Source organism: Liolophura sinensis, chromosome 6 (assembly GCF_032854445.1).
Source record: "Liolophura sinensis isolate JHLJ2023 chromosome 6, CUHK_Ljap_v2, whole genome shotgun sequence".
NCBI classification, from domain to species: Eukaryota; Metazoa; Mollusca; class Polyplacophora; order Chitonida; family Chitonidae; genus Liolophura; species Liolophura sinensis.
In genome coordinates this window covers 19,430,871-19,442,984 of record NC_088300.1, presented here as the reverse complement: position 1 = coordinate 19,442,984, position 12,114 = coordinate 19,430,871, and the positions used below count along the sequence as shown (strand labels likewise).

The following is a 12,114-nucleotide window of genomic DNA, read 5'->3' as shown; positions in this document are numbered from 1 at the left end:
CATTTTCGGCGCCGCATAGAACATAACATCATAATCCTGGCAGCCGCCCAAAGGGTGATATGTCTGGAATGTTATTTTTCCAACTGGTTGTAACAAATTGACTCTCCGTTGGCTTCCTCTCCGGCTGTACGTGGGTAGGGCTGACAGCAACCAGCAGCAACGGATGGTCGTGGGTTTCCCCCTGCCTGCTTTTCTTCCACCATAATGTCGGCCGCTGTCATGTAAGTGAAATATTCTTAAGTGCGGCGTGAAACACCAATTAAATTAAAAAAGAAAAAAAAAAGGAAATTTACATGCCGGTGCGATTTTGCCCGGAACCTTCTCCAGGTTGTGTGTCTCTTGACAAATGAGGTCGAGCGTTCGAATCGGATGATAAGTCAATATATTAGCCAGATATCTGGACAGACGCGGTGGTTTACTCTGAACATTCCAGTTTACTCCAGCAACAAACAAGACAGCAGTCTTTGAGTGCCGAGTTAAACTACAAGTGAAAGTGTCGGTTTTAATTCCCTGATATATAGTTGATGATGTGTTAAAGAGTGAAAAAATCTTCTTACATTTCTTCTTGATGCGTAATAACGATTGTTATTTGCAGTTTTCCGGAAGTCAGTCTGGTAATTCAGTTGCTTGTAGCCGTGACGTTAACGGTGATAGCTGTCAGAACAACTGTGTGAGGAATGAGGGGCGCCGGGGCTGGTGCCGTATTCCCAATAAGTTCACTGATGTCCCCATTTCCGAACATTGGTAGAAAACAGAGGGGTAATTAGAAAATATTCCTTAACAGCGATTTTTTTCCCCTTTTTCATTTTTCATAACTTTCATAATTTCTGTTAATCTTCGTGTTAGCGTTATTTTTATGTACGGTATCCGTTAAACACCAATTAGTCAAACAATCTGAGCTGACCTTAATTACAGAACATTGAAGAACGTACACCATACCTCCAGATAGTATATTTTTGGAACAAACGTCTTGCGGGCGAAACTACAGTCCTCTTATAAACTGCCCGGAGCATATCATTATGTTGTGATTTACATGACGTTTACGCAGCTTGCAGTAACATGACATACATTTACATGGCCATCGACCACGCCCACTATTAGGCGCCTGTGTACGATCAGTCATACATTTGTTCTTCGGCTAAACAGCAGAAATCTGTAAACACATAACCGCGTGATAATAAAACATAACTGAAGTAGATCCATTCAACTGTCTCTCTGTCTGCACACTTTGTTTAGATCGGATTCAAAGGAGGCGCCCTATTCGAATTACCCTTTACGAGCGTGTGACAGATTTGCCACGTGCGAAATGTTTACTATCCCAGGGTGCATCAAACTACACCAGTGAGCATGCGCAACGAGGAAATATGTCGGTAAACATGGCGGCCGTCGAGTTGGCAAGTACAACATGCTGTATGTTGTGAATAAGGCGATTCGCGGACACCGTTGCTTCTAAAGACTCTTGTACATGACAGACACCAGAGATAAATTATTTCAAAATTTGGCATCACCATGTCATGGCTCGGCGGCAGCTTTTCGTCCATCACCGATCAACTTTCTAACCTCACCAAAGATATTTTGACAGAAGGCACGGAGGAAGTGAGCGGTAAGTGTAAATACTGACCGGTATCATCACTCTTCAGTTTGCGTGTGAAGTTTGTGAAACAGAGACTTAGAGCCACAGAAAATGGACAGCATTGCTAGTTAGTCCTTCAGTAAATATAAATAAATGTAAGTGAGTTATCAGCTTGCATTTCCCAAGCATCTGAGTCTTGTTCAAATAACAAAAAAAAAAAAAATGCCCCTGTCTAACCTAGCACCGACAGGCTCCAATTCCTTTTCTTATACTGGCCTAGCGTCGCTGGATTCTCGACGCTTCCAGTGGCAATTTCTTACTCAACGGAGGTCAAGACCGATTGTCTTTGTTATCAAACGAGTCTCGCGCCAACCTAAAGACGTGCTTTCCGCACCCGCCACCATACGTCCATACTCGATTTAGAAAAGAGTTATTATAGCCATGGAAGCTTCCCCAGTATAAGCTCCTCGGCTATAATCAGTCTATTCTAAATTGAGTAGGGATTAATGGAGGAGGTGCAGTGGGTGCGGAAAGCACATCTTTAGGTTGGTGTGTTTTATATGCACAAGACTTTTCGAAAACAAAGACAATCAGCCTTGTTGAGTATGAAATATACATTGTAAGCGTTGTCAATCCTATGACACTAGGCCAGTATAACAAAAGGAGTTGGAGTCTTTCAGGGCTAAGCCTAACCACTGCAGTGCATGGCTGATGAGTGTAGTAGATGTTGCCGTCGTCCGTTCATGCTGGACGTCATTTACCAACATGAGTTGGATCGTGTATTGTATGTTGGTGCTGAAGAATTATTGAAAACTTAATTTCCATTATTTCTGTCTTAAGATTCCAAGCCAAGACATGTAGTCATGTTAAAACATTTAGGGTATCGGTATGTAACATTTGCACCACAAATTACAAAGCCATGGTTAGGTGCAATTGACATTCCATGGCAGTTTAACAGTAACCCATATTGGCACAGGCCCTTCATCAAGTCAAAAAAGCCTGTACTGGTAACTTTACAGAGACAATCACACAGTGTCTTTGTGTAAGGCGGTGCAGGCCTCAGGTAAAGCCCAACTTCTCAGCTCGTAACCTAATGAATTAGGTGTTGTAGGCCAACAACACACTGCTTAACAAATGTCCCTTCTAACAAACTGGGTATTTTCCTGTCTGCACTTAGCACTTCCTACCCAACATTTTGCCAATCAGCTATTGCCCTTTTGTTGGATGAAAACCATCTTTCAAATGGGTCATTTTTAGATGTAAAACTGGCAGAAGTTTTGAACAGCCGTGTTCGCATTTTCAGTGCTATGCTGATTATTCACCATCATGACCATGATGGAGGCTTTTCGTCATGCTGATAGCTATTTACACATAAAAATCGTCCTCTGTGCATGACAAATGTAAAGTCCACACCGTGGAGTATAGCCCTCTCAACACCACAATCCTGCATGCACAAGTTTGAGATGGTGAAGTATTTTCTGGGTTGTGGACAAGAAATGTTTCGTACGATTGATGGTAACAGGAGCTGATAATAAGTGCAATAAAAGTGCGATCCCCTTGATCAAAGATTTGCTGATTGAGAAAATGTCAGGGAGGAAATACTACAGAAGTTACAAGTGTGGGTAAATACCCAGGGTTTTGAGAGGGTTTTCTGTTAGATGTATCATTATCATAAAAACCTCTGATTCACTAGTCTACAGAGTTCCCTGTCACCAAGCCTGTCCATCATGACTGTCACCTCGGCCGGTGTGAAGGAAATCATCATGGAACCTCATTTACACAAGGCCGGGGCATTAAGAAAAGGTTACAAATGTAATAATAAAAATGTCTTGTACACCCTGTAGAAAAGGTATGATTGAAAGCAAAGTTTCTCCGATTTTAGATGTAAAGTGTTTCTTTATTAGTTTTACACTTACATGTATCTGTACTTCTTGGTGCGTTGTGACTCTTGAGCTATCAAAAGTTTGACATAAGTATCCGCCATCTTGACAAAGTATTATCCTCTCAATATTAAGTTCGCCTTGAAGTTAAGTTGCACCAATGTACAACAAGCAGTTGATCGCTGTTTAGTATGGAAACTGATCTGCAGATGGCCTACATATTTAAATGCTTCTACATTTAAATAAATGCTTAAGATGCCAGACAAAATTTACCACCCATTATCAGTCTTTTACTACATGCTATTCCCACTGAGTATAAATTCAGCTTAGTCACCTCATAAGCTGAGAACCAAACGTCTTGGTTTCAAATTAACTTTTTATCTTTCCTTATGTGATTGTGCAACCATGTGAACTGGCATCAAGTTGGTGACAATTGATTGAAGAAGAGATCACACTCTACATTTTCTAGCAGTTTTCAGTTTTGTAGGTTCAACATGTACATGTATGGCAGTAAATGCAGAATCAAGGTCATTTGTTGCAGATTGACCTTTGGCCTTTCATTTGTACATTTATGTGTAATTTGGCAGAGCCCTCAGTGGCGTGACATGTAAAGCATAGGCTTCTTGCATTAGACCAATGAGCTTGTATGTTATTACTGGTTCAGCTGAAGCTTTAAGTCAGGAAGTTTATCAGAGATCTGTGAAGTGAGGTGGTTAACTGGTAGCACTCCAGTTCCCTACACCCATAGCAACGTAATTTAATTGAAAAATTCATACAACATTCAACAACAATCAAATAAATGAATATATTCAGTGTTCATGTAATTATGCATGAGTAGAGGTAAACAGTTTGACAAATTACTGAGAGTATGACATACAGGCTTGCGAGCTTTATTGGTGGAAATTTAAGATTCTGGGGGATGTTTCTGAAAGGGATCGTAATGTTGCACAGTTGCAAATACCAAGGCAGCTTTTGCCATCAGTATGCGATGTCATGGTGATTAGACCAGCATAGTGTTATGACCCCTTTGAGAAACAGACCTCAATCGAATATATGTAGTCTACTGAGGGCCTGTCATGTACTTGTATGTTTTACTTTATTGAGGGTATAGAATTTTGCTTTGCTAAACATGTTACCTACCAAATCAGTAGAGCTGCTTATCTGGACTGACATCATACATCTGTATACATATTCTAAACATGGTTATGTATTTGTCTGACTTGGCTGAATATTTCATGTGGATACAAATGCTTATTAATGATATATATATATATATATATATATATATATATATATATATATATATATACATATATACACATATAAAGTCAGCAAATAACTTTGTACCATCTTAGACACTGTCATAAAGGTGATCTATACTACTGTTTGCCACATAAGACATGATATTTTTGTTCCATTTCTGATGTACATGTAGATCTCTAACCAGAGGAAACCAGTTCAAGGGAGACCACTCTAGTACACTTGTGTCAGTAACCATTGTATGAATATGTGTATTACCTGTATATTAACATCTGTGCTTGTGCTCAGTGTAGAATGAAAATGTGCACAGTATGCTGATATAATGCAGGTTATTAGAAAACTTGTTGACTGAGTGCAGGTGGAGATCTGAAGCGCGATGTTAACAAGCAACATCAGTTACCTGTTTTGAAAGAGAATTCAAATGTCTGTAGAACTGGACATGAATAACAAGAGATGCACATATTTTATGCGTACATGTACATGAGTACAAGCAAGGTTGAGACATTTTTGTTGGTTGGGCCTCATAAAAAATATGAAAACTTATTTGTTTCCTTAAAGTAAAAGAAAGTTAAAATATGAAGTAAGGTTCATCATACAGACAACTGAAAACTATACGTAAAAATACTTTATTTATCATTTATTTTTTAAGATTTTTTGAAGAGTGTTGAAAGGCATTCAAATATTTGAGTTCTCTGGTGGGCTTTATGAGCCATACCGAGTGACGGTATCTAGAAACTTTTACGTCACGTCACTTTTTTTCCTGATGTTGACTAGAAGGAAGGAGTTTTTGTGAGCATAATTTCAGTAATCTTTAAGTCATGGGTGGAAAGAGTTATTCCAATACTCAGGGTCGTGATTAGAGTTGGAAAATCTTCCTGTGACATCAGAGTTACTTAACTCTGATAGTATAGTCCATAAAGTACACGTTAGAATTCAGACATTTGAATGCCTTGATCTCTCTTCCCAGAAATCTAAAAAAATAAAATAAAAGTATATTCATGCATACTTTAAGTGGTCTATTAAGTTATGCCTACTTCCATTTTTAGAGGTCTTTTCCTTTAATGAAAGCGTGGAATTTTTTTTTTGTTACTTGTGGACATAACTCTGAATGAAGTTCAGAAATAGCATTCCTCCAGTCACTGGACCAGTAAAAGCTGTGCTTAATCTGTTGTGCTCCCACATTACAATAAATATTACTTTAAACACCATAATGTACATTTTTATCACCACAACAAAGGACATGTAAAATGTTGTGGTGGCAAACAAAATCTGAATAGACGGCGATGGAAAGCAGTTTTTTTTTTACATGAGGCCGTTCATTATTAACACTCAAGTACTTTCAGTTCATTGTGATATTTTGTGTATGCTTTCACAGGATATAATTGTTTGATCCCATTAAACTGAATAACAGACATGTATTATACATTGTTTGCCCTGAATTGTGGCAAATAATTATGGATTTGTTGGCTGGGGGTTTAGTGTTCTTTTCAGTGTGATAACAAGATAGTACTATTTTTAGCCCCATCAGGTAACAGTTGTTTTTGATGATGTTTTCTTCTACACTGTATCCCTACTTTCAGATTTTGAACAAATAGGATTACTTTGAAATCTTCTCTGAATAAGCAAGTACATGTATTTTTGAAGAAGTGAAATGTTTTGCTTTGATTTATTTATCTTTTTATTCATTTAACGTGTTGACTGATGCAGTATGTGATGTTTAAGACTGTAGACCATGTCACTGATGTGGTCACATATACAGTGGAAGAAATTGAGCCAAGCTCTCCCAAGGTTTACTGTTCTTGGCAAACAGGGCTATATTTCTGAAATGTGCTGTACAAGTTATATATCTTGTAGTCTTTGCAAATAAGGTGCAAGTGGATTTTGCAAATGTGAATCCCAAAACATGAGACCGTTTAAACAGGAATATAGCCTGTGTTTAATTTATTTTTATGAGATGATCAGCTGCTGCTGAATTTTGGCTGCTTTTCACCTTTAGCAAGCTGCCATTTCAATCCTTCTAAACCTCTTGAATGATTTATTTATTTGATTGTTGCTTAACACTGCATTTGGTACTTTTTGACTTACATGGTGGCGGTCAGTAACATAAGTTGAGGAAACCTAAGTTCCTGGCTTAAGACGCAGACCTTTGACAAGTTACAGGCAAAACATATGGCGTACAGATATGCACACGACAATGTATTGTTGACAGACAATTAGTCTGCAGTTAACACAAGACTACGTAAACTGCCTCGCCCAAGCTTCGTTGATCTGGTACTGTTATGAAGCCAACAAGTAGAGAGAATAGGTCAGTCTACAAATTCCTTGTCCATGGATTGGTTTGAACCTGTACCTCATGTGTCCTAATGATTGAATGGCAAGCATCTCTAGCCACTAAACCACTGCCTTTCTCCACTTGCTGGACAAAGCTTACTGAGCATTAAGTTGTGCATATTTATTATTAAATATTGAAGACTGGCAGTATGATTTTAATTATAAAATGATTACGTGTACACGTAGGCTAGATTGTACAAACTTAGTGTAAGACAAAGACCCATTCACTGTACAGCACATGTAGCTTCTTTTAAAATCATTAAATATACACTTCTCTCATACTGGTGTTTTTGGGTTTTTTTGAAATAATGTAGCATACATATTTTTGTTTTATATCCTTAAAAAATACTTAATGCAATAGAAATAATTTTTGTGTGTGTTATTTATGTGATAAATGCTACACTGTACTCAGATATTTTTTGCTGATATTACAGTGGACAGGTTTATGGGTGGAGGAAAGCAGAATGCCAGGGGAAACTACTACCCTTTGCTAAGTACCTAATGTAAATGCACATGCACTCAGTAGACCGAAAACTGCAGAGTTCTTACAGTTAATGGGGCCTTGAAAACAAAAACTGTCCAGGATACTAATGTTCATGGAAGACAAGTGGTCTTCAGTGATTTACTTTGTCCACTCTAGTTACTTCCACCCATATAGATGAAAATTAAATTGTTTATAAGCCAAAATTTCTTGAGTATGACATAAAGCAAAAAAAAAATGTAGTAAAACTACTGGCAATGAGACCTAGACTTGAACACTTGATCTGATTGGTCGACTAAAGGGCAAGAGAATCTTAGCCAGCCAGTGTTTTGATGTGTTTAATAGCTTTAGACATGAATTGTTTTATTAAGTGTTCAACATTGGTTAGTTTAAGCAAAATGTTGGAATATATAGATATATTTCCAACATTTGGCTTAAACTAACCAATGTAGAACATTTGTCTATATATAGACAGTTACAAATTAAAATAGATATTGTTTGATTTTGAAATATCTGTTAGGTGCATGTGTTTCATGTGAAGTTTGAACAGAATGTATCTGGGTTCCCCTCATGCGTCTCTAGGAGACAGTGTTTCATGTATAGCAGGCCTTCAGTACCAGATACAGTATAGCTTTTACTGTTTGTTCTTCACATGAAAGAGATCCAAAATAGCTCAGGTAAAAAGTGTTGGCGTTGCTTATCGCGTCTGACTGACATCGCCTGGTGTTCCCTTGTACTAGTTTGTAGAAACACAGATATGTGGCCATTTATAACTGTCTGCTGTCGTAGTGTTTGCACTGGTAATGATTTAATGGGTGATAACACGGCTTTTCACCAGAGCTCATAAGAAAACTGCACCGACAAATCATTGCAGGCTTGGTACTTATAACATTATAACTTGTAAGCCTGCATAGTTGTTAGATTGCAAAGAACATAAAATAGATTATCGTTACATTACTTGCAAAGTCCAAAAAAAAAGCACATACATTTATAATATAATACATCCTTTTTATGCTTGCATTTTACATGTACATTTTCATTTTGAGGAAGTGAGGAAATCAAGAGCCAATGGATGATTGAAAAGGACAGAACTTCTAAACCAGTCTGAACACTGGTTTTTGACATAGACATTTACCAAACTTGATCGTGTTAATATTTTCACAATTTTCACAACTCAGTGTTAACTTTGACGTTATAATGTAATGCATCTAAATGTATAAATACGTGTATTTAAGAAACACAAGAATATTTTGTTTTCATTTTCAGATGCACTTTAGATATATATAGATATGTATATAAAAGTGGATATATGCTGTAGTGGTCATCCCTGTATACGTATTACATGTCCCCGGCAATTTCACTGACAGTGGTGAGGTACATGAATATAGTGATTTGATCGTGTTTTAAAAACTAGCATAGAGACGGATCGTGAAACTGACAGGTTACATGTGCATCCATTCGTGCCTGTGCTGGACTTTTTCTTATAGTTTACTGGAGCATATTTTGAAAACTAATTTTAGTAGAACAATTATGAGTTTTGGTCTGTTAAATTGGTCTTGGCCAATCAATGTTTCTGTTTGGTCAGTTTAGTATATCATTCTGTAATTGGCTTATATTTGTAAACTAGTATGAGTAGGGTAATGTAATACACAGATCACACTGACAATGTCCATCTATCCCATTTTTTTCATATAGCTTTAGAAGTTTGGAGACTATTCCTGCTTCATGCATATACATGTACATTTATCTGGCTCAGAATTGTTTCTGTCTGTTTTGTTTTGATATAGACACCATGGACATTTAAATGTAGCTGTTTCAGAATTTCAAATCTGAATTGAAGTGCCCAAAAGAAATTTTTTTTTTTTCTCATTGTTGTGTACCTGTGGATAAAAGAGCATATTCAGTTCATCCAGTATCTTGTGTTCTTATGAGTGCACCAGGGGCCACTTTTACAAAACATCGTAGATCAATTTTTCGTAAATTTTCTCGTAAATGATGTGGCCTTATCTTACTGTCTTCAATGTCTTTTACAAAAAAAGTTGCATAAAATGTGACTGACAAAGTTTTGCGAAACTGGCCCTTGTAAGCTGTGAAGTTAACAGAAACATTGTAACAGAATCAGTCTCATTCAAAGTGCCGTGCAAAACTGTACCCAAAACTATTTTCACTTGTTTTTGTGGAACATTTTTTTCCGCAAAAATGCTATATTTTCTAAGATGGTGTCTTATCTACTTCAAGTATTTTTTTATGGTGCGTCGAATTTTTCTTAACAAGAAATTCCTTAAAAATGTCATATTTGATGCACCTTAAAATTAATTGAAGTAGATTAGGTTCAGTGGGCTGTCTAAGTGATGTGATCGTCCCGTAAGAATTTCTTTATTTGAGTGCAGAACATTTTGAAAATACATGTACCGATCTGTAGTTATTTTCTGTAAAGTTATCTCTGACAAACAACCATGGGATCATTCTATTACAAGATTAATTGATTTTAGATGCCCAAAATAATGTGAAAAACCTTTTGAATATGAGGTCTAAAGAAATCCTCTTAGAAAATATAGCATTTTTGTGAAAAAAATGAAAAAAAAAATATAATTTGAATTATTTCTGGACACAACTATGTTTGACTTTATGTACATGTGCACTCTCACTCTATCCTGGTTTTGACTGTATAAGGCCTGTAATATGTCTGTGGAAAATCATGTAAAGTGGATTTAGATGGTAAGAATGTCTAGAAAAATGGCCGCTGTGAAAACCCATCATGACTTGGAGTTTCTCGTTCTGAGTAGACGCATAGTCACATGTTAATTTGCGCTGTAACATCAACATATATACTGTGCTTTTACAGAAACAACTGTTCAAATAATGTCCAGGTCATGTGAAAATGATTTATAAGGCTAGAAAAATTTATTGCGAAACACTGCAAGCTGTGTGAACAATGATAAGGTTATGTGGTGGGTATACATAGAGCTGGTTGATTGGATGCCTGATGATGGGACGGCTGGATCCGGCTGAAATCCCAACCCCGCGTCTACTCTGCCACCACCCTTCTTCTTAGGCCTTACACCTGGCCTGATACTACTGGACAGGTAAGATTGGGCGTCTGACAGTGGCCAGACAATCGTGCACTGTTGTGCCCTCAGTCAGACTGTGGATTGTCGTGGCAAGTCCCAGACCAGTAATACCTGGCTGTATTAATTTATCATGTACAACCCATCAACCTTAACCAAATATCGTAACCTAAAACCTGGCAGTCTTAGGGCCAGGAGTCCAGCCATATAGGCAAGTCGCTTTTTATACCTGTGAGCAAAACAAAAAGGTATAGAAATGGTGTTGAGACAACCACTTATCATTATTTATTTAACAGGTTATTTAGTATGGTTTTATGGCAGTGCTGATAGACAGAAACAGATGTGTTCAGCTTACTTTTGTGTAGCTTTCAACATTGTAGAACTTTGTGTAGTCAAGCGTCACTTGCCTTTCTATTGGTTCATTGTTATTTAGGTGTGGTGTTTCAGTGATATGATTTCATATCAGTGCATTTCCTCTTCACAGATCCTGTCACAGAACTCAAAGTTGCCAAGGCCAAGATCCAGGAGTTGGAGATTGTGCTGAATTCTCAGAAATCCGAGGTAAGATTGGCATTTCTTCAAAGTACTCATTGCATTATTATATGGATCCATGTGTTGTTCATATCCGCTCTTTTAGATTGGATGGCTCTTTAGCAGTTGGTCATTGCATATAAATTCTCTTAGTCTGTAATTACACATGTATATGTATATACTTTTTAAGTTGTATTTTGTGATCTCTTCAACCATCCAACTTGCCTAAATTTTTTCTTAAATGAAAAAAAATAATAGTGAAATTACTGTAGCCTGTGAGTTAAACGTGGAGAAAAAAATAATCTACATGTCTGTACATGTAGGTAGATCACCGTGCATGTTGCAGAAAGTAGTTATTTTACTTATACACACTTCATTACTACATGTACATGTAGCTGGAGACTTCACTGAACTAAATTTCCCTTGATGACCTCATTTGCATCAAGTCAGCATCAAGTCGCATGAAAATCTTTTACAGGTATATTTGTTTTCAAAATGTCCAGGTAGATATTGACTGAACAGTTTTATTTGTATACATTCTGTTTTCAATAAAATACCCTCATTTATCACTTGAAGATGTAGTTTAGTTGAGCTGAACCAGAATGTGTGGAATGGACCTGCTCAGTGTACAGTTTTCTTGGTTAAGCTGTTTAAAGGTCTAAACCATCAGTTAAAGGAAACTTTCTTTCAGTAGTGCAGTGTTAAAGCAGCTTGTAATTCCTCTTAAAATACAGCATAGCTTGTACAGTGAGACATGAGCGTTGTGTGTATTGCTAATGTTTTGCCACAACTTATTACGTCCTACTGCTTTGAGTTTTAGATGATTCAGTGCCACACAAGATCACATTTTGTTGTGATCTACATTTTGCTGGGAATTGGTACTTACATAAATGTTCATTGATGTACTTTGTGGAGATGTGCTGAACTTTGCACACTGTGTATACATGTAGTTTATGTCCAAACTAAACATGCATGAGATTTATGGCTTGA

At 37.2% G+C, this 12,114-nt stretch overlaps 1 protein-coding gene across 1 annotated transcript in view; it reads left to right on the top strand.

Annotated features, from left to right (window-relative positions):
* Positions 1-1,399: 1,399 nt before the first annotated feature.
* The window catches only part of LOC135468126 (thyroid receptor-interacting protein 11-like), a 47,888-nt gene continuing 37,173 nt past the window's right edge, over positions 1,400-12,114 (top strand). Inside the window, 2 exon segments of the mRNA XM_064746200.1 lie at positions 1,400-1,603; positions 11,078-11,154. Of these exon segments, the coding sequence (XP_064602270.1) occupies positions 1,510-1,603; positions 11,078-11,154 (171 nt within the window). The 5' untranslated portion in view covers positions 1,400-1,509.